The following is a 21,379-nucleotide window of genomic DNA, read 5'->3' on the forward strand; positions in this document are numbered from 1 at the left end:
CCTCCTCTACCTGCCCTGACAGCACAGTACAGTCCTCCATGTTTTGTTTAACGTCTGGTGACGGAGGTCTGGATGAAGCTTGACCCTACTTAGTCCGGCTCCAAATCCAGCCGGAAAAAATTGTGGCAATCTGTGCAGATGCTTTCCACCTTTGGATCCTGTGAAACTTTTGGGCAGCCAATGAAACAGAATGTGTGAACATCTCTGCAGACTCGCCCAACACAGTCAGTTGTCCGGTTTGAGAGTTGTGATGCGGGGGGAAACAAGGATAATTGGGGTGACACTTCTGAGAATCGTACTGTGTGTGATGTTAAAGTGGAGGAAGAAGAGGAGAGGCCACTTGATGTAGTGCTTGCCATCCACTGGAGCACATGCTCTTTCTGGCCCTCATTCACAAGGCGCAATGCTGTGCAAAGAAAAGGGAGTGGAGTATTCCGTTCAGTAACAGATGTTGTCAGTGGTCTTTGGATATTACGAGACAGGGTTTGCTAAGTAGAGATTTCACTAACATTACCACCTAAGAACGTACACGTCAAACACCAAGCCTATTTCCCCTTCCACCATGACCTTGCTTTTTCCCACTCATGTTAGATGTACCCTTTCCCTCTTTTAAACAACAGTTTCTCAACCCTAGGCTCAAACCTGTCAGATACCTGTCACTAAATTAATAATCAGTATTTATTTGTTGAGATAGTGTTTCTACACAACAATATTAGCCCAAGCTATTTTGATTAGGAAATGGGGCCTGGTGACTGCACAACAATATTAGCACAAACAATTTTGATTAAGAAAGTTTGCCTGGCGCCTGCACAACAATATTAGCCCAAATGATTTTGTTCAGGAAATGAGGCCTAGTGCCTACACCTCAAGACTAGCGCAAATAATTTTCATTAGGAACTGGGGACTGGTACCTGCACAACAATATTTGCCCAAACAATTTTGATTAGGAAATGGTGCCTGGTGCCTGCACCCAATATTAACCCAAACAATTTTGATTAGGAAATGGGAGCTGGTACTTGCACAACAATATTAGCGCAAATGATTTTGATTAGGAAATTTTGACAGGTATCTGCACAGCAATATTGGCCCAGCTAACTTTGATTAGGAAATTGGGCCTTGGATTTGCACCCCAAAATTAGCCCAAACAATTCTGATTGGGAAATGTGACCTCCTCCTGACTGAACACAGTAATGATTTTGATTAGGAATTGAGGCCTAGTTCCTGCACCCCAATGATAGCCCAAATGATTTTGATTAGGATCTGTGGCCTGGTATCTGCACAACAAAATTTGCTCAAACAATTTTTATTAGGAAATTGTGCCTGGTGCCTGCACCCCAACATTATACAAAATGATTTTGATTAGGAAATGGGGCCTAGTACCTGCACAACAAAATTAGCTCAAACAATTTTGATTAGGAAATGGAGCCTAGTACCTGCATAATAATATTAGCTCAAATGATTTTGAATAAAAAGTGGGGCCTGGCGCTTGCACCCCAATATTAGCCAAAATGATTTTGATTAGGAAATGTGAACTCCTGCTGACTGCAACACAGTATTAGCCCAAATGATTTTGATTAGGAAATGGGGCCTTGTGCCTACACCCCAATATTAGCCCAATCAATTTTGATTAGGAAATGGGGACTGGTATCTGCACAGCAATATTAGCCCAAACAATTTTGATTAGGAAATGAAGCCTGGTACCTGCATCCAAATATTAGCCCAATCGATTTTGATTAGGAAAAGGAGCCTGGTACCAGGATAACAATATTATCCCAAATGATTTGGATTAGGAAATGAAGTCTGGTGCCTTCACCACAATATTAGCCCAAACAATTTTGATTAGGAAATATGACCTTCTGACAGCAACACAATATTTGCAAAACAATTTTGATTAGGAAATCTGGACCCCTGCATGCACAACACTAATAGATTTACTATTTACTATTAAAAGGCCCCAGACCATAAAAGGGAAAATTCAATTCAAAGAAAATAACTTCACTACAAATTGAATTTTCCTGTAAAATCCAAGTGATTTGGGGAATTAGACTCTCACCATATACACTCATCTCTAATCTCTATAATTAACTATTTGCAGCACCCTTTTTTCAAGTGAAGTATATATTTTTATAATGATAATAGTATTAATTTTCTAGTTTCCTCTTTACGCAGGTTTTTTATTTTCCTTTTTTCATAACTGCATAATATTATAAATTATACCAAACATATCTGCATATACTCTGCAAGGGTGAAATTCAGGTAAAGCGGTACACACATAAAATATGGTGCAGATAAGATTTCGAATTAGGCCCTTATTGACAAATAATGGGGTAATTCATTGTAAGCCCTTCCAGGATTGAACATTATCATGACACAGCTGCACTGGCTCGCAAGTGTCTTATGTAAAAAACCTCACTGGTAAATCTCACTCTAATGGAGCAATTCAACTTTATGAGCTAGTAAGTGAACTGGGAAACCCAAGCTGATGAAAATAATTCTGACTCAGACAATTCTGTGATACAAAAATGGTGGTTTCTTCGATGACTGTTTTGCTGCTGAGAATATCTTCAAAGAAGACGTTCAATGATTATGACATTGCTAAAATCACTTTAGAGTACATTTATTAAAGGTGATAAAACTTTAAAATATAGTTTTTTAAATGCTTATCATTTTCTACCCCATATTTCTCAAATGATTAATTATTTCACAGTTCACAACGATACAAGAGATACTATTTGATTTGCTCTATGCCAGAGGTTTGTCTAATGATACTCCGAAGATTGCAGCATCAATCCGAAGTCATTAAAAAAGATTATAGGATGAAAAAGGTTTACTTTTATTTTGATCATTTATTTAGCTTTGATTTTTGGCAAGCAAATTTACAAAACTAAATTCTTTCTATTACAATGCTGAGTATTTCTTTTGTCGAAAAAGCAAACAATAACAGAGCACATAGAAAACAACAAATTCCAATTACAGTATATGCAAAGTATATGTTTTCTTTTGGGTGTAATGTATGTGATAGTGTGACATTTGGCATATGTTTTATCCGAAGTATCAGGCATACCTTTTTTCTTAAATTAAATCGTTTGTTCTGCAGTATTTTTTAGGCGCATGGATTAAAATAAGAAAGGAGCCATGTTCAACTATTAATGCCCCTGCAGATCCAATGCAGCCCACATCAGATATCTGTGGCAGCTGTGGAAACACTGTCTGCCTAATATGGATCCATGAAGCGGTAATAGAGAGATATCCGATTATGCACTTTTCCAATCACTTGACCACTGCAGCCAATTACAGACAGCAGCGGTGCTGTGACATCCAAAAAGGGCAAAGAAAGTTTCTGGAGTCGACAACAGGTTGCACTGGATCTGTAAGACCACTTGCTGTTTATTATTTTTAATAAATGCATGCCTAAAAGATAACATTTTTTAATTATAGACAATTGTAGGATTTAATGCTATTGTGTAATAAAAGATGCATTAAGACTTTTTCTTTTTTTGCAATACAAGTGAATATCATAATTATTCAATCTTAAGGGTATACAGTATGTTTGCATACCGTTGCACAGTATATGATTGGATTCATTATCAGAACCTTTTATTATCATAATCAGGTCATTTCTTACTCTAAATTTTTATATCTATTATTGTTACAAATCTTTATTTTAAATAAGGGCTATTACCATACTTTAAATGAATAAAAGAAAAGGGCACTCGCCTTCAGAACGTTGAAAATTCAAGAGGGTTTTTTTCAGCAAGATTTTTTTTTTAGAATATTCTTTGTGAGTGGGAAAAACCTTTACTGCTATCTCTTACCTTAACCCTTCCCCTTGTCTTTCCATACAAGGACAGTCAAAGTTTCACTGTGAATTCAGAACTTCTGGTTGAATTCAACAATGTGAAAAATTTGGAATTTATGTTCATGCAATTGATAAGGATAAAGTATTAAAGATACATGAATAAAATAAATGTATTTTCCAACTAGTAGAATATTTACCATACACAATGATATTTATTAATACTAAATAATAAGAACAGCTTAAAAGTAATGATGTTTTGACATAGATTGTATGAAATATTTGGGATCTTCATATTTATATAAAATGTACCTAATAATTCCATGGTATTGAATATGATAGACAGTAAGATATGGACTACACTGCTAGTCTGGAACTACTGTTCATAAAAAATATACAGTATATAGTGGAAATTTCACGATTTTGCTATATTATGGCCTGGAACACTAAGGCCTGAATTCATCAAGTCTGACTTGACCAACGCCATCCTTGATGAAGAGGCGCATTGAAATCAGAAGTTCCTGATTTATTAAGAAATGCACATCTCGTAATAAATGAAGACCGTAGGATGAGAGACATGTACCTCTGTGAGCCTCATCACAAATCTTACTCTAGTCAGGGATGGAAGTAAGATTTCTGGTGAAAGGTGTGCATAACTCAACACAAACCAGATGACCTTTGGCTTCACACTCATTTCCAAACCCATCTAACCCAAGCACTGCTCATTTTGATGGATTTGGCCAAACTAGTGTGAAAATGGCAAAAATGTCATAATTTTTGTAACATAATTTTTTTACTTTTCAAAGCAATTTACCCAAGAACTGTAATTTCTTTGATGAAACAGGTCCTAAATTTTGAAATCATATGGTCAGTAATTACAGACATACAGCACTATGATTCCTATAAGCTTCCTATTAGTGTCAGTACTAGTTTCCTGTACCTTTATTTTCCCTGTGCCCATTTTTGGCAATTTTAATTGAGTAAAGAAAAAAAAAACACAAAAGAAGTGTCATGGAAAGGTCACTCATGGAAATGAGATACATACTATGAGAATTGTGTATTTCGCCGATTCTCTGAATCCTCCAGTGCATTAGAAACTTCTAAGGCAATTAGAGGAAAGTTAGCAAACCAGACTGTTTTGGCGAGATCAGCAAACCGTCTAATGTGTAGTAGGGCATTCCCAATTCTCCACAGGCAGATAATGTTGGTGGTAATAAGGATGGGTGATTCTAATTTAATTATTTGATCATTTTGTTCTTCAGACAGATGGTGTGGTCAGTTGAGTCTTGCTTTGGCTTAAGCCCCCGTCACATATAGCGATCTCGCTAGCGAGATCGCTGCTGAGTCACAAGTTTTATAACGCAACAGCAATCTCACCAGCGAGATCGCTGTGTGTGACACGTACCAGCGACCGGCCTCCCTGCCGGTTATCGCTGATCGTCCTGGAATAGCCAGGACATTTTTTTGATCGCTGGTCTCCCGCTGGCCAGCACGCATCGCTGCTCTTACCATAGTATATAGGTAAGTGCTGAACCAAGCTGAGCATTTATGTATATAGGTGAGTTGTCAACCAAACATTATCTAAGATGTGTAGAGACTAGGGATGATCTTATAGCTTTGGATAAATCCTTATCCGAATTGTTTTAGTGGTTTCCGAATAGCTGCATTGGGAACTCGGATAACTGGAGCACTTCCGACAATCAACGGTTTGGTGCAGCAGCTGCATGTGTTGCAGCTGTGTGACAGTCACAATGCATGCATGGAGAGCCTGTTTGTTGGGCTCTCTATGCATGTGTTGTGACTGTCACACAGCCGCGACACATGCAGCTGAGGCGCCAAACCGCTGATTATCGGCAGCGTTCCAGTTATCCGGGTTCCCGATGCAGCTATTCGGAAACCCGCTAAAGCGATTCAGATAAGCACTTATCCATAGCTATTTGCTCATCCCTAGCAGGCACCTTTATATGCCTCTCCTTACTCTGGTGAACTGTCACTAAGTCAGAGAAACACCTTTATTTCCACTATATACTTGAATACAGCACACAAAGAGAAGTTAGCCAAAAAGTTAAATCTTTTTAAAATTTAACATTTGGAACGGAACATCTTGGCTCAATTGTACACAGATCATCCACATTTCTTCAAAGTAGGTAGGATTTTGTTCTGTATATGACCTTATTAATAATTTGCAGTGTAATATATTGCCAGCTAGTCAATAAAACAACGGCTTAGCCTGGGCACAATTACAGATTTACACAAGGAACCTAAGACAATGTCAAACATGAATTGAACCTTGCCAATATATTGGAAGTTATTTTCATCTGATGCTTATCTGTTATGTAGATATTTGTTATACAGCTTTTTTCTTAATTCTTACTGATATTTAAGGTTTTCTTGACATTACTGATATGATTGAGAAGGACAGGAAAGGTAGATTTCGCTGAAAAAGGATTTATACGGTTTCTAAATATATACAATAATAGCATTAAAGAAGCACTCATGTCAAATGTTTATCTTCCTAATATATTGCAATCATCATATTGTATAGCACTGTGCACTTACAATTGCTCATTTTGCCTTTCTACCCATCTCATTCTTCTCTTTTCCATTAGGTCTATAATATTACATGATTAAAAACTTGCCAGCTAAATCCTTCAAAGCTCTATGTAGAAAAAGAAAGTCAATTTTGTCTACCTGAATCATAAGGCACTGCAAATATCCCTGGTGGGGAGAGTAAGTAGCTGGGTCAGGGATTGGAGAGGGGAATGATAACTGCACAGACAAGATCCTTTTGCTTCTATAAAGAGAAGAATTTGCTGGGTAGAAAGGCAAAATGTGCAATTGTAAGTGCACAGAACTATATGCTGTAATATGATGATTGCAATATATTGAGTGGATACAAATTTTGATGGGAGTGCTTCTTTAATCCCATATTCTAGACGTAGTCTAATAAGTGATTCATAGGGGGGGTAATAATATAATTTGCATCACAGGATTTTATTTTTTATACACCTTAAAATCTTGTTTGCTTTTGCCACTGCTGCTTGACATCGAGTACTGCTGCACAGCTTACTTGTAACCAGAATACCCATGTTCTCCTGTTTGAGAAACTGGATAAACCTCTTACATCTTATAAGTTGGCAATGTATTGCAAGTCAGCATGCACAAAACTACAACAATTTTTGTAAGCATTAGGTGTGCATGAAGGTGAACATATCATGCATACAATAGCAGTAGACCATCAAGTCTCAAAAGACAAGTTGAATTATCATAGAGAGGTAATTATTTTATTTTATTCATTACTTGTTTCATCAAGAGAATTGTGGAGGCCACAGGAAAGAGGTTAAATATGTCAGGCCCATGCTCTCAGTTCCATTACACTGTAATACCAAGCGGGATGTATTTTATTTCCATTGTTAAATCAAAATGAATTCAAAATCTACAAGTGGATAGCTGAATCAGTCACCCTGATTAACCGACTTCTGCTGGAGCAGATATAATTAATATCTGACCTGTTTACAAAGAGTGAAGGCAAAAATCATTGATCTGGAAGCAAATGTAATAAGCATTTTAATTCCATCAAAATGTGACGTTACAGCAAAATGCACAATTGTATTGAGACACATGCAGATGGTATTTCGTATATTCTTTTCCTTATTCAGAAGACTTTACCTGGGCTGCAGTTTGTTATTAAAAATCAAAACATTTTTTACTACCCATCTCCCGGTTCAGGGCTGAGCATCTGCCCCAGTTTTCGATATCTGATTTTGGTTGCAAAGCTGATTTCACATCAAGAGCACAGCAGCCAATCAGTGAGGCTGGTTTCACGTTAGCATACCGGGGCTCTGCAGAGGGCTGCGTACTTCCTCCCTGAAGCTCCACCGACTTCCGCACTTCTTCCGTTTAAGTCATCCTACTTCTGCATGCGTCCTGTATACCTATCTTTAACATTGAGTACACAGGACATGCGGATGTATGTGGATGTAAGCAGATGCGTCATTTTGACGCGCTGCCGTCTGCACAAAATGAAACTTGTTGCGTTCCTGTGCGGTCGGCGGGCGAGTCAAAACAACATATCCGCATACATCTGCATGTCCTGCATACTCAATGTTAAAGATAGGTACACAGGACACATTTAGAAGTAGGCGGACCTAAACAGAATAAATGCAGAAGTGGGTGGAACCTCAGGGAGGAAGTACGCAACCGTATGCAGAATGGAATGGAATTTTCTAAAAGATGTCAAATTCCTTTAATCCAACATATCCTACATTTGGTAACTACTGATTTAGTCTGAAAATATGAAATTACATCCTCCTGCAATTTATCCAACAGAGGTTATTCCATACATTGTAACCTCATGATATGACTACCTCTTTCAAAAACCCATCCCTTTTTTACGCCACAATTTGCGAAGCAGATTTCAATTGTCTGTGCATATCTGTCTCTTCTTTTAGAGGGTTACCCTACTTGAAGACTATTCTTTGCAGCAATTTCTGAGCATTCTTGGTATTTTGAGCTTATTATTATTATTTCAATTTGGAATAAATTCTTACCTTGACAAGTATTGTTCTTTTCCTCATAGCCCTCTTTACACATACATTTTCCAATTGGAACCAGCCATTCCCCTTCAGCACTGCAGTGCATTTTTGGAGCTTCTTCTGTCACTGAATTGTTGACACATACTCCAGATACTTCCAAAAGTTGAGATGAATCCGCTCCAGTTATAGTATCTTGGAAAAGTGCTAAGTTACGTACTACTGAGGGACATTTCTTGTAGTACACACGGACAGAGACTAGGGCAATACATGCTCCTACATCTTGGAAGGCTAGATAGAAACCTTTCTTGTTCAATGGTCCAACATCTCTTACCTCTGTGTTTAGCTTCATGACTCTATCACCCAAGTCCAATTCTGTGAAGCTCTCATCAGCTGCAATAGTATCAATTTTAATATACTGATTTTCCCTTATATTCCTGCTGTCTTCTTCATTTGATTCAAAATAATATACATTGAATGTTTCTTTACAAGTACCAAGTCCTCCTGGAAGACTGTTGCAATCCCGGAGTGTAAATTTGAGCTCAATGAAGATTCTTGACGCTCCTTCGTTTGAGATCCAACTCGTCAGGAGCCAGTTGTTCTGATTCTGCTCCATGACTTTGCATACTTGATATGTATGTATTGGAGCATAGTTCTCATCAACCTCACCAATTTCTTCCCACTGCAGGAAAAAAAAATCCAAATTAGACATTACTTCACAAATAAGTATAAATGCATTTATAAATGTAGTATTAACTAATTCCATTGGAAATGGATAAACTTCTGTACATATTTATTATAGTAACGTGTGGGTCTGACATTTGAAGATGTATTACAATTAAGTCAAAGTGGCTTTAATCTTGCTATACACAAGATAGCTATTGCCTTTCAATTACACTGTTATTATGCATGCTGTGTCAAGCATTGTGAGGGACGAGAGAGAATCCATTTTGGTTTATAGGTTCAGGACATCTCATCCACTCCTGGAATGTGCCCCCACCCTTGCGTTCCCCCCAGGCCATAAAAAGCCATGCAATGCTTCCTTTTACTGTAATTATAACGCCAGGAAGAAGCTCTTTGAAGCTCTTAGCACAATATCAGGGTCCTGTCAGCCGAACTGCCCAGGCTGACCAGGGTGACTCACTCACACTGTGGGAGGGCCCGGGGTCAGATACTGCAGGGAAAACTCAGGCAGATAGGACCTGGGACGCTGAAGGTAGCAAGCAGTGAAGGACCTACGATCATGTGACCGCAGGGGGTGGGGCTTAGCATCCTGCTGCTGGAGATGAATGCAGGATACTACTACACGGATCCTGGAGTAGAGGAGAGGGTAACTCAGGTCGGACAAATGGGGGGTCATACACGGAGAGGGAGGCACGGACCCAGAGGGATGAGCAGAGAGTAGTCAGAGCATAAGCAGTGAGTCATACACGGAGATAGCAGCACAGTACAAGAGGGGCAATCAGAGAATGGTCAGGACATAGGCAATGAGTCATACACGGAGAGGGCAGCGTAGTACAGGAGGGACAGGCAGAACTCAAAACGGGAACAGAAGCAGATCAAAACCAAGCAAGCATAAAGTAGCACAGGCATAAAGCACAGACACACCAGGGTCACACACACTCGGCCGAGGGTCAGAGTATAAGCGATGAGTAATGACCCCACAATGAGGCTATGAGAAGCCTCCCAGAATTCCAGAGTGAGGCAGTCCAGATTAACCTCTGAACTACCTAATCCCACAAGCTGAGCAAACCATGACACACAAGGGTGTGAAATCTTCTGTAGCTACAGCTAGCAGGTTCCTTTTGTCTGATTGAAGCACATGGAGATACCATGGCACAACAATTCAAGGCTCTGAGGTATCGAATCCAGAAAATGACCTATAATAACAGAATGCAATATCTCTGAGACTAGCCAAGCACATAATCCAAATCGGCGTTAATTCACTACGCCCATGCCCGGCAGCCACCTGAGCCACAGAGATGAGGGAGGAGATGTAGGGCGGTACAGAACTGTGGACAACTTTGTGGTTAATAGTGCTAAGTTTATATTGGACCCTATAGAGGATGGGAAACCAGAGCAATGATTTGCAAAGGGTGGTGGTATCATTGTAGAAGTTCAACAGAAATATGACCATAGCTGCTGCAGTCAGGATAGATTGGAGAGGGGAGGGTTTAGTAAGAGGAAGATCAATTGGCAGTAAGTTGCAGTAGTTCAGGCAAAAAAGAGTTTTTGCAGAGTCAAAAGTAAGAAAAGATCTAGAGATATTTTTGTGGTACAAATGGCAAGAGTAAGTGAGTAAGTGATTGGATATATGGAATGAATGACAGATCCAAATCAATTATTACCCCAAGACAGGAAACATGATTCCTGGGAGTTATGGTAGAACCACAGATTGAAATGGTAATATCAGGCTTAGATAGGTTAGTAGAGGGGGGAGACATAAGAAGTTCAATTTTTGATTCAGTGTTAGATAGTGGGAGGACATGAAGTTAGAGACAGCAGACAGATAACTGGTATTTTGTTGCAATGTAGAGGTGATGTCAGAAGTGTATAATTAAGTGTCATCAGCATAGATGTGGTACAAAGAGGAAGCGAACTGGGACTGAAAGCTGAGTAGCTCCAACAGTAAGCAAAAGAGGAGGGGAGGAAGAGCTGGCAATTTCCACAATGACTGTGCAGTTATTTATATATATATATATGTGTATATATATATATATATATATATACAACATGATTATGGTTTATTAAAATTTTACATTTACTTCTATAACCCCGTATATATATATATATATATATATATATATATATACTTCTCAAAAAAATAAAGGGAACACTATTCCATTTGTAACAGGCTGTTTGTGTTCCCTTTTTTCTTTGAGTAGTATATATATGTTTATAAATAAATATTTATATATATATTGTATGTGTATATATATATACTGTGTATATATATATATATATATATATACTGCTCAAAAAAATGAAGGGAACACTAAAATACCACATCCTAGATATCTCTGAATGAAATATTCCAGTTGCAAATTTTTATTCATTGCATAGTGGAATGTGTTCAGAACAATAAAACATAACAATTATCAATGTAAATCAAAATGAATATCCCATGGAGGTCTGGATTTGGAATGATACTTAGAATCAAAGTGGAAAATCAAATTACAGGCTGATCCAACTTCAGTGGTAATGTCTCATGTCAAGGAAAAGATGCTCAGTATTGTGTGTGGCCTCCACGTGCCTGTATGACCTCCCGACAACGCCAGGGCATGCTCCTGATGAGGCGGCAGATGGTCTCCTGAGGGATCTCCTCCCAGACCTGGACTAAAGCATCCGCCAACTCCTGGACAGTCTGTGGTGCAATGTGACTTTGGTGGATGGAGCGAGACATGATGTCCCAGATGTGCTCAATCGGATTCAGGTCTGGGGAACGGGTGGGCCAGTCCATAGCTTCAATGCCTTCATCTTGCAGGAACTGCTGACACACTCCAGCCACATGAGGTCTGGCATTGTCCTCCATTAGGAGGAACCTAGGGCCAACCGTACCAGCATATGGTCTCACAAGGGGTCTGAGGATCTCATCTCGGTACCTAATGGCAGTCAGACACCCCACACCATTACTGACCCCCTGCCAACCCGGCCATGCTGAAGGATATTGCAGGCAGCAGATCGCTCTCCATGCCATCTCCAGACGCTGTCACATCTGTCACATGTGCTCAGTGTGAACCTGCTTTCATCTGTGAAGAGCACAGGGTGCCAGTGGTGAATTTGACAATCCTGGTGTTCTGTGGCAAATGCCAAGCGTCCTGCATGGTGTTGTGCTGTGAGCACAACCCCCATGTGTGGACGTCGGGCCCTCAAGACGAGCCTCATGTACTCAGTTTCTAACTGTTTGTGCAGACACATGCACATTTGTGGCCTGCTGAAGGTCATTTTGCAGGGCTCTGGCAGTGTTCATAGAATCATAGAATCGTAGAGTTGGAAGAGACCTCCTGGGCCATCACCGCCTGCTCAAAGCAGGATTCACTAAATCATCCCAGACAGATGTCTGTCCAGCCTCTGTTTGAAGACTTCTATTGAAGGAGAAATCACCACCTCTCATGGCAGCCTGATCCACTCATTGATCACTCTAACTGTCAAAAAGTTTTTTCTAATATCTAATCTGTGTCTCCTCCCATTCAGCTTCATCCCATTGCTTCTAGTCTTTCCTTGTGAAAATGAGAATAAAGATGATCCTTCTACAATGTGACAGCCCTTGAGATATTTGTAGACAGCTATTAAGTCTCCTCTCAGTCTTTTCTTCTGCAAGCTAAACATTCCCAAACCTGCAACCTTTCCTCATAAGACAGGGTTTGCAGACCGGTCACCATTCTGGTCGCTCTTTTCTGAACTTGCTCCAGTTTGTTGATGTCTTTTTTAAAATGTGGCACTAAAAACTGGACACAGTATTCCAGATGAGGTCTGACCAAAGAGGAGTAGAGGAAAGTGCTCCTCCTGTTCCTCCTTGCACAAAGGCTGAGGTAGCAGTCCTGCTGCTGGGTTGTTGCCCTCCTACGGCCCCCTCCACATCTCCTGGTGTACTGGCCTGTCTCTTGGTAGCGCCTCCAGTCTCAGGACACTACGCTGACAGACACAGCAAACCCTCTTGCCACAGTTCGCATTGATGTGCCATCCTGGATGAGCTGCACTACCTGAGCCACTTGTGTGGGTTGTAGAGTCCGCTTCATGCTACCACGAGTGTGAAAGCACAACCAACATTCAAAACTGACAAAAACATCAGCCATAAAGCATTGGTACTGAGATGTGGTCTGTGGTCCTCACCTGCATAACCATTCCTTTATTGAGGGTGTCTTGATAATTGCCAATAATTTCCATCTGTTGTCTATTCCATTTGCACAACAGCATGTGAAATTGATTGTCAATCAGTGTTGCTTCCTAAGTGGACAGTTTGATTTCACAGAAGTTTGAGTAAGGCTGGTTTCACATTAGCGCTTTTTAAGCGCACGCACGGCCGGGGGTAGCTCCGCCCCCGAGCCGGCTCTCTGCCCGGCGTGCCCGCCCCTTGCTTGTAGCGCCGCCTCCTAGCGCACAGCGGCGCCTGCGATCGGCGCACCCTATCTTTAGCATAGGGTGCGCAGAACGTGCGCAGGCCGTGCGCTAGTTGCGCTTTGACCTGCGCTGCGCACTTTTGACGGTGCGCCGTGCGCGCCAAAATCAAACTTTTCGGATTTCAGCGTGCTCGGCGCACCGTCAAAAGTGCGCAGCGCAGGTCAAAGCGCACGGCCTGCGCACGATCTGCGCACCCTATGCTAAAGATAGGGTGCGCCGATCGCAGGCGCCGCTGTGCGCTAGGAGGCGGCGCTACAAGCAAGGGGCGGGCACGCCGGGCAGAGAGCCGGCTCGGGGGCGGAGCTACCCCCGGCTGTGCGTGCGCTTAAAAAGTGCTAATGTGAAACCAGCCTAACTTGGAGTTATATTCTGTTAAGTGTTCCCTTTATTTTTTTGAGCAGTGTATATACAGTATATATTATTATTATTATTTATTTTATTTATTTATATAGCACCATTGATTCCATGGTGCTGTACATGAGAAGGGGTTACATACAAATATATATATACCGTATATACTCGTGTTTAAGCTGAGATTTTCAGCACTTTTTTTGTGCTGAAAACACCTCCCTCAGCTGATACATGAGTCATTGTCTCAGGGGGTCGGCGGGGAAGGGGGCTGTCACATCATACTCACCTACTCCCACTCGATCGCTGCAAGTCCACCCTGCATCTCTCTCTTGTCCTGGCAAGGCAGCATCTTCCTTTGTTCAGTGGTCACATGGTACCTCGCATTAAAGTAATGAGTATGCACACGTCTCCACTCCCATAGGCGTGGAGCGCATAGTCATTACTTCAATGAGTATTACCACATTACCACTGAATACAGGAAGAAGCTGCCTCGCTGGGACAACAGAGTTGCAGGGAGGACTTGCAGCGACTGCCCCTGGTGTGGGTGAGTATGATGGGGTGGGACGGGGGGAGCCGAGCCGAGCCATGCTTACAACAGGGGGAGGATTGAAGAGCCATACATACAACAGGGGGAGGACAGACGAGCCATGCATACAACAGGGGGAGGACGGAGGAGCCATGCATACAACAGTAGGAGGACGGAGGAGCCATGCATCGAACAAGGGGAGGACGGAGGATCCATGCATACAACAGGGGGAGGATGGAGTAGCCATGCATACAAAAGGGGGAGGACAGAGGAGCCATGCATACAACAGGGGGAGCCACAAATACCAGGACAGGGATGAGGGGACAATGCATACCCGGCTTATACTCACGTCAATAAGCTTACCCAGTTTTCCGTGGCAAAATTAGGTGCCTCGGCTTATTCTCGGGTCTGCTTATACTGGAATATATACAGTATATATATATGTTAGGCGTTGGATTCCTGCAGCTGCACAGCAGGAATCCAGAGAGATACATCCAGCGCTCTCCCATTCCTTTCCGACAGCTCAGGGACCTGCACAGCAATCTCAGTGATCCGGACGCCCTGCTCAGACCAGCTCTCTGGGTCTGGATATTGCTGCCACCTCTGGACCAGCAATGGTAGTGCAACCTGCTTTGCAGGAAACCACTCCAGAGGCTAAGTCCTCTCGCCGTGCTACTGGGCATGCCCACAAGACGATCTCCCAGTGGAGATCGGGGGTCACGTGCTCAGTTCCTTGTTCTGATCTGATTGGCCCATCTCAGATGTCTGGAAGGTCCTGGAAGCTCATGGCTATAAAAGGCTATAAAATGGCTGCTCGGCCATGCGCTAGTATAGACTATACTTGCTATGTGTGAATGGTGACGGATGTATGATTCTGGTGAGTGACTCATTATAAAACCCCTTCCCTCTGATATTACGCATGTGGATAGGGAATTAGAGTTATAGTCAGCGCCAGTCAGTGGCAAGCCATACGCCACAGTGCATACTGCACCGCTATACTAGCGTCTGATAGTGTGATGCCTCATGGCACTGTCGTACAGCGGCAGTAGTTACTGCCGTGTTGCAGTTAGCAGCACTTACTGGCATCCTCGGTAGCGACGCCACATGTACGGTAGGTCAAGTCGGACACCGACCTCTGCCTTGGGCCGTGTCCTGTGACCATATACCGTGTGTGCACGCCAGTTGAGACCTGTGAAGCTAACAGTCTCGGCGTTTATGCTTTACTTGTTCTAAAGCGACTCTCTGAGTTTAACAGAGTCCGCTCTGCGCACCTCGGGTGATGTTTTAACCCGAGCACAGTATGCTGCCATATAGCGAGTCTGCCGTTACTCAGCAGCGGTTGTTACATCTACTGCACGGTGGACCCCGGGCGGCGAACGCACTTCCTATTATTTATATTTAGTGCGTTCCGCCGTCCCTAACATACATATATATATATACAGTGGGGAAAAAAAGTATTTAGTCAGTCAGCAATAGTGCAAGTTCCACCACTTAAAAAGATGAGAGGCATCTGTAATTTACATCATAGGTAGACCTCAACTATGGGAGACAAACTGAGAAAAAAAAATCCAGAAAATCACATTGTCTGTTTTTTTTTTTTTTTTATTTGCATATTATGGTGGAAAATAAGTATTTGGTCAGAAACAAAATTTCATCTCAATACTTTGTGATATATCCTTTGTTGGCAATGACAGAGGTCAAACGTTTTCTGTAAGTCTTCACAAGGTTGCCACACACTGTTGTTGGTATGTTGGCCCATTCCTCCATGCAGATCTCCTCTAGAGCAGTGATGTTTTTGGCTTTTCGCTTGGCAACACGGACTTTCAACTCCCTCCAAAGGTTTTCTATAGGGTTGAGATCTGGAGACTGGCTAGGCCACTCCAGGACCTTGAAATGCTTCTTACAAAGCCACTCCTTCGTTGCCCTGGCGGTGTGCTTTGGATCATTGTCATGTTGAAAGACCCAGCCACGTTTCATCTTCAATGCCCTTGCTGATGGAAGGAGGTTTGCACTCAAAATCTCACGATACATGGCCCCATTCATTCTTTCATGTACCCGGATCAGTCGTCCTGGCCCCTTTGCAGAGAAACAGCCCCAAAGCATGATGTTTCCACCACCATGCTTTACAGTAGGTATGGTGTTTGATGGATGCAACTCAGTATTCTTTTTCCTCCAAACACGACAAGTTGTGTTTCTACCAAACAGTTCCAGTTTGGTTTCATCAGACCATAGGACATTCTCCCAAAACTCCTCTGGATCATCCAAATGCTCTCTAGCAAACTTCAGACGGGCCCGGACATGTACAGGCTTAAGCAGTGGGACACGTCTGGCACTGCAGGATCTGAGTCCATGGTGGCGTAGTGTGTTACTTATGGTAGGCCTTGTTACATTGGTCCCAGCTCTCTGCAGTTCATTCACTAGGTCCCCCCGCGTGGTTCTGGGATTTTTGCTCACCGTTCTTGTGATCATTCTGACCCCACGGGGTGGGATTTTGCGTGGAGCACCAGATCGAGGGAGATTATCAGTGGTCTTGTATGTCTTCCATTTTCTAATTATTGCTCCCACAGTTGATTTCTTCACTCCAAGCTGGTTGGCTATTGCAGATTCAGTCTTCCTAGCCTGGTGCAGGGCTACAATTTTGTTTCTGGTGTCCTTTGACAGCTCTTTGGTCTTCACCATAGTGGAGTTTGGAGTCAGACTGTTTGAGGGTGTGCACAGGTGTCTTTTTATACTGATAACAAGTTTAAACAGGTGTCATTACTACAGGTAATGAGTGGAGGAAAGAGGAGACTCTTAAAGAAGAAGTTACAGGTCTGTGAGAGCCTGAAATCTTGATTGCTTGTTTCTGACCAAATACTTATTTTCCACCATAATATGCAAATAAAATGAAAAAAAAACAGACAATGTGATTTTCTGGATTTTTTTTTCTCAGTTTGTCTCCCATAGTTGAGGTCTACCTATGATGTAAATTACAGACGCCTCTCATCTTTTTAAGTGGTGGAACTTGCACTATTGCTGACTGACTAAATACTTTTTTTCCCCACTGTATATATATATACATAAAATATATACAAAAATACAGTATATGCAGTGTATATACAAATATTTAATAAATAATTCAAGATGGGACCAATACCATTCTGTCTGGTAATCTACCACATAGTGAAAAAACAGAAATAGGAAAAATATTTGAAAAATCAAAGTGTTGAATGGTCATTATGTATTATCTATGTACGTATTGTGAGGTTTTGTTCCTTATGAATTTTCTATTATATTTTGTTTACATATGCACAATGTAACTCTTTTATGTCAGATTTCATTCATATAGCCTCCATTTGAAGATTGAAAGATATTATTCTTTGCTGATCTTTGAATATTAGTTTTTATCTAATTATTCTAGATGGGTAAAGTAGCTGACCACCAATGATGATCTGTGAGTAACGTAGCCAAAAGAAATTTGAGTGGTACTAGCTATGGCATTGCCAGTTCAGACGCATTATAAATTTAGTTTTATATATAAAATGATGGGTCAGTTTTCCTGAAAAAAAGCAAATAATGAAAAACCTCAGAAATTTTGAAAGAAACCTTGTAAGTTAAATAAATATTAAATAGTAAATTTGTGGTTCCAATGAGGCATGCAGGGTCCTCCCTCCATCTTTTGAGAAAAGCAAACTCGTATGTCAGATTGCAAAGCCCCATAACCACAGTACTGGACAGGTGGACTCTATAGAAAGTCTGTTTAGACAGCAATTAACCTTCACAGTGGGACACGAAAATTCTTGAAAAGGTGCCACAGAAAACAGAAACGAGCTCAATTCACTTTAGAACGGAAATGTAGCAAAATGGAAAATAATGGTTAGTAGACCAGATGCTATCACTCACTTCTAATATGACTTATCAATCCCCATTTGTCCCACTACAATAAGCCAATTATAATTTCTAAACCAACAATGTACCTTTTATGGGTTAGGGTAATTAGAGTGTTCTTTTATTCGTACTCATTAAATTATACTTTCAGTTGGTGAGAAAAGTGCTGTACTGGGGGACATTAAAACAGTAGGAAAGTCTTTGAGAAATCAAAACATCTAAATAATTCACAGAGAATCCTAGTATTGCAGCATTTGGTATTACAAATATTTTTTTTCTATGTTCTACTTGGGATTACTACTGCTTGGTGGATTAAGATCTCATGCATATTGCAGCCCCAGTACCATACAGGCTTATATTGCAGTCCTAGCGTACTGACATACATGATTTCTCAAACTCCATAGGCCTGATTCAGTATTGCAATTATCCCTGTTTTTGGTGTCTTGCTCCTTTTTTTTTCCTTTTTTCGGTTGCTCATTTTTTAAGTCACTTTATTTTGGATATTCTTTTCTTTTTTTTTTTTGTTCACTGATGTTTAGAGCTTCCAGACATTTTTACTTAATTCATCATGTTAGACTTTTGAAAAAGGTCTAACATTTTGTTGTAATTAAACTCCAGTTCCACCTAAAGTCATTTTATATGCCCCAGTGATTTTGAAGCAAATTTTGAGATATTTTATTGCTAAAATGAGAAAAATACAAAAATAAAGTAAATTTTTTATTTTGCACAAAATTCGTGATCCATGTGAGCCATTTTGAATAAAAGTCAAGAAAGTCCACAAGAGAAAAACAGAAAAGTGAATAACAAAAATCACAAATAATGAATGGGGCTCCATATGTACTGAAACATTTTCCATTACAAAATATTCTAAATACAACATTTCTGTTATTTTCAAATACGTGTCTCTAGTTTTCAGTCAGAGGCATACAGAGGTTAGTTGAAACCCGATTTACCTTTATGAAATCCTCATTAGGTGATAGCACAAAAAATTGCCATCTTACTATTATATCCAAACGACAACCATTACTCGCCACCTAATTAAAAAATATCACAATTTACACAGTAGCTCAACGAATGTTGAATCTACAACACGCATAAAATTCCAAATAATTTAGTGTTGTCCATATAATTGATAAAATGAACCAAAGGAAAGAATAGATATATATAATATTTTTTTTAGCTGCACTATATTTTTTCTATCGTTACTTGACATCCATCAAAAACATGTCCAAATTAAAATAATAAGCCTGCTTGCTGATGGATTCAAGGTAGCAATTGATTTGTAGGCGGAGCATCCCTTAGATAATAAGACAAAGACAATTCCTGCCTAGTAGCTATAGGTAGCAGGAAGTATAAGTTTCTTTAAAATGTAAGAAATCTATAAGTGTCAACATATCTTTGAGGACTAGTATTTATACAAGGTCAATGGGGATCGATGGTAAGAGGCAGAGCTGGAGTGGAAGAGAATTTTACTGGTATGAATTATGGAAATAGTTCTTTAATCTTAGTCATTGATTTTTAAAGTAGAATATAGCAAACATGTTGAGTTATACTCAGAGTTTTGTTTTTCTGTTCTGTTATAGGAAGAAATGGGGCCATCTTATGCCAGACACAAACAGATCTAAGTGGACCTTATTAACCTCATTAACCATAATGGGGTTAATTAGGTTTTTATTTAGATGGTTGTCATTTTAGCAGTAAAACTACCTCTAGATACTTTTACTTCTGAACTTCTGAAACTTAATTTTGGTTTCATAAACCCCTTAACGACCGCAGATACTCATTAAATGGCGATGGTTAAGAGGCCTTATTCCCTCATTTCCATTTAAAACTGCTATCGGGAATAAAGGTATAGCACACCCCAAAGTCAGAAATTCACCAGGGTTTAAGCTACCGAAGTAGCTGAGAACCTGGAGAACACGAGCAGGGCCAGTTTTACCAGTGTGCAAGCACGTGATTGCCGTTATTCAATTAATAATGGCAATCACGTAAAAAAAAAGTGTGCACGCTATGGAAAACATTTCTCTCTCTTCTGACATGACATACATGTCAGAGGAGAGATAAATGAGGTCCCCAGTTCCCCACGGTACCTCCATCATCCCCTTTCGCTTCAGCTTCATCCCCAGCCCTTCGCCAACACTTCCTGGGAAAATGGTCCTGCCATGTTCCCAAATAGTAGTTTTTCCCCTCAATATCAGCATACTTAGTAGAAATTTCACAACACATATTGGGCTCCATTTTCTCCTGTTACCCTTGTGAAAGTAAAAAAATTGGGGCTAAAGCAAAATTTTTGTGAAAAAAGTAAAATGTTTTATACTATACCTATATTTCTTATCTGTGTATATCGTGGCATGTGTTAAAGGGGCCCACTGAGACTCTTTTACCCAGGGCCCACAAAAACCTGGAGCCAGCCCTGAGTCTTCTCAAGTGAGCTAAATTTACCTTTTCTGCCCATCTTAGCTACCTAGGCAACCACTTCACCCACCATAAATATACCTCTCTCATCTGTTCTCCTCTCATGCAGTTTCTGTTTTTTAGGTGCACAAAATCATAGTAGACTAAACTTTTATGCCTGCCTTAAAACACCAGACACTGCTATAATGGATTCTAGATGGTGTGCAGAGTGACTCTGCCTCATTATTTTATTTAAGTTCATTGAGAGTTCTATCAGGTTCGGCTTATTGTGGATCAGATAGACGGATTGCCGGGTGGGGCTAGGGAAAACCCAGCAGTCATGGTATCAATGACAAAGTTAGAGAGAGGTGGAAGGTCATAAAAATGATTACAGGAAACTAGGAGAGAAGCTGAAGTCCAGAACCTCCAAAATGGTGTTTTCAGAAATACTGTCGGTGCCATGAGCGTTACTAGAAAGATAGCAGGAGCTAAGGGAGACAAATAATTGACAAGAATTTGGTGAAGGAAGGAAGGGTTTGGTTTCATGCAGAACTGGGCCCACATCTATGTCAGCTCTATGGTATGGATGGGCTGCACCTCAATGTGTTGGGTGTAGTTGTGCTGGGGGAAAAAAATGGACGGATTGAGGAGCTTTTAAACTAGTATCTGGGGGGAGGAAGGTAGTTGTGCAAATAAGTGGAAAAATAGAGTAGACAGAGAGAGTGAGAAATTTGAGGTCAATGAGGATTTGGGGGGCTCGGTCATGCAAGGAAAGTGTGGAGGTAAGTAGAA

At 40.8% G+C, this 21,379-nt stretch overlaps 1 protein-coding gene across 4 annotated transcripts in view; it reads right to left on the reverse strand.

The window, feature by feature from the left end:
• EPHA5 (EPH receptor A5) overlaps window positions 1–21,379 on the reverse strand; it is a 671,051-nt gene that overhangs the window by 442,292 nt on the left and 207,380 nt on the right. For all 4 annotated transcript variants that reach the window (XM_073542503.1, XM_073542522.1, XM_073542495.1 and 1 more), the window contains exon 3: window positions 8,347–9,010. In XM_073542503.1, coding sequence (XP_073398604.1) covers window positions 8,347–9,010 — 664 coding nt within the window. The remainder of the gene's footprint in view (window positions 1–8,346; window positions 9,011–21,379) is intronic.

This window comes from Dendrobates tinctorius, unplaced genomic scaffold (assembly GCF_039654945.1).
Source record: "Dendrobates tinctorius isolate UK_male_01 unplaced genomic scaffold, ASM3965494v1 ptg000011l, whole genome shotgun sequence".
Lineage (NCBI taxonomy): Eukaryota > Metazoa > Chordata > Amphibia > Anura > Dendrobatidae > Dendrobates > Dendrobates tinctorius.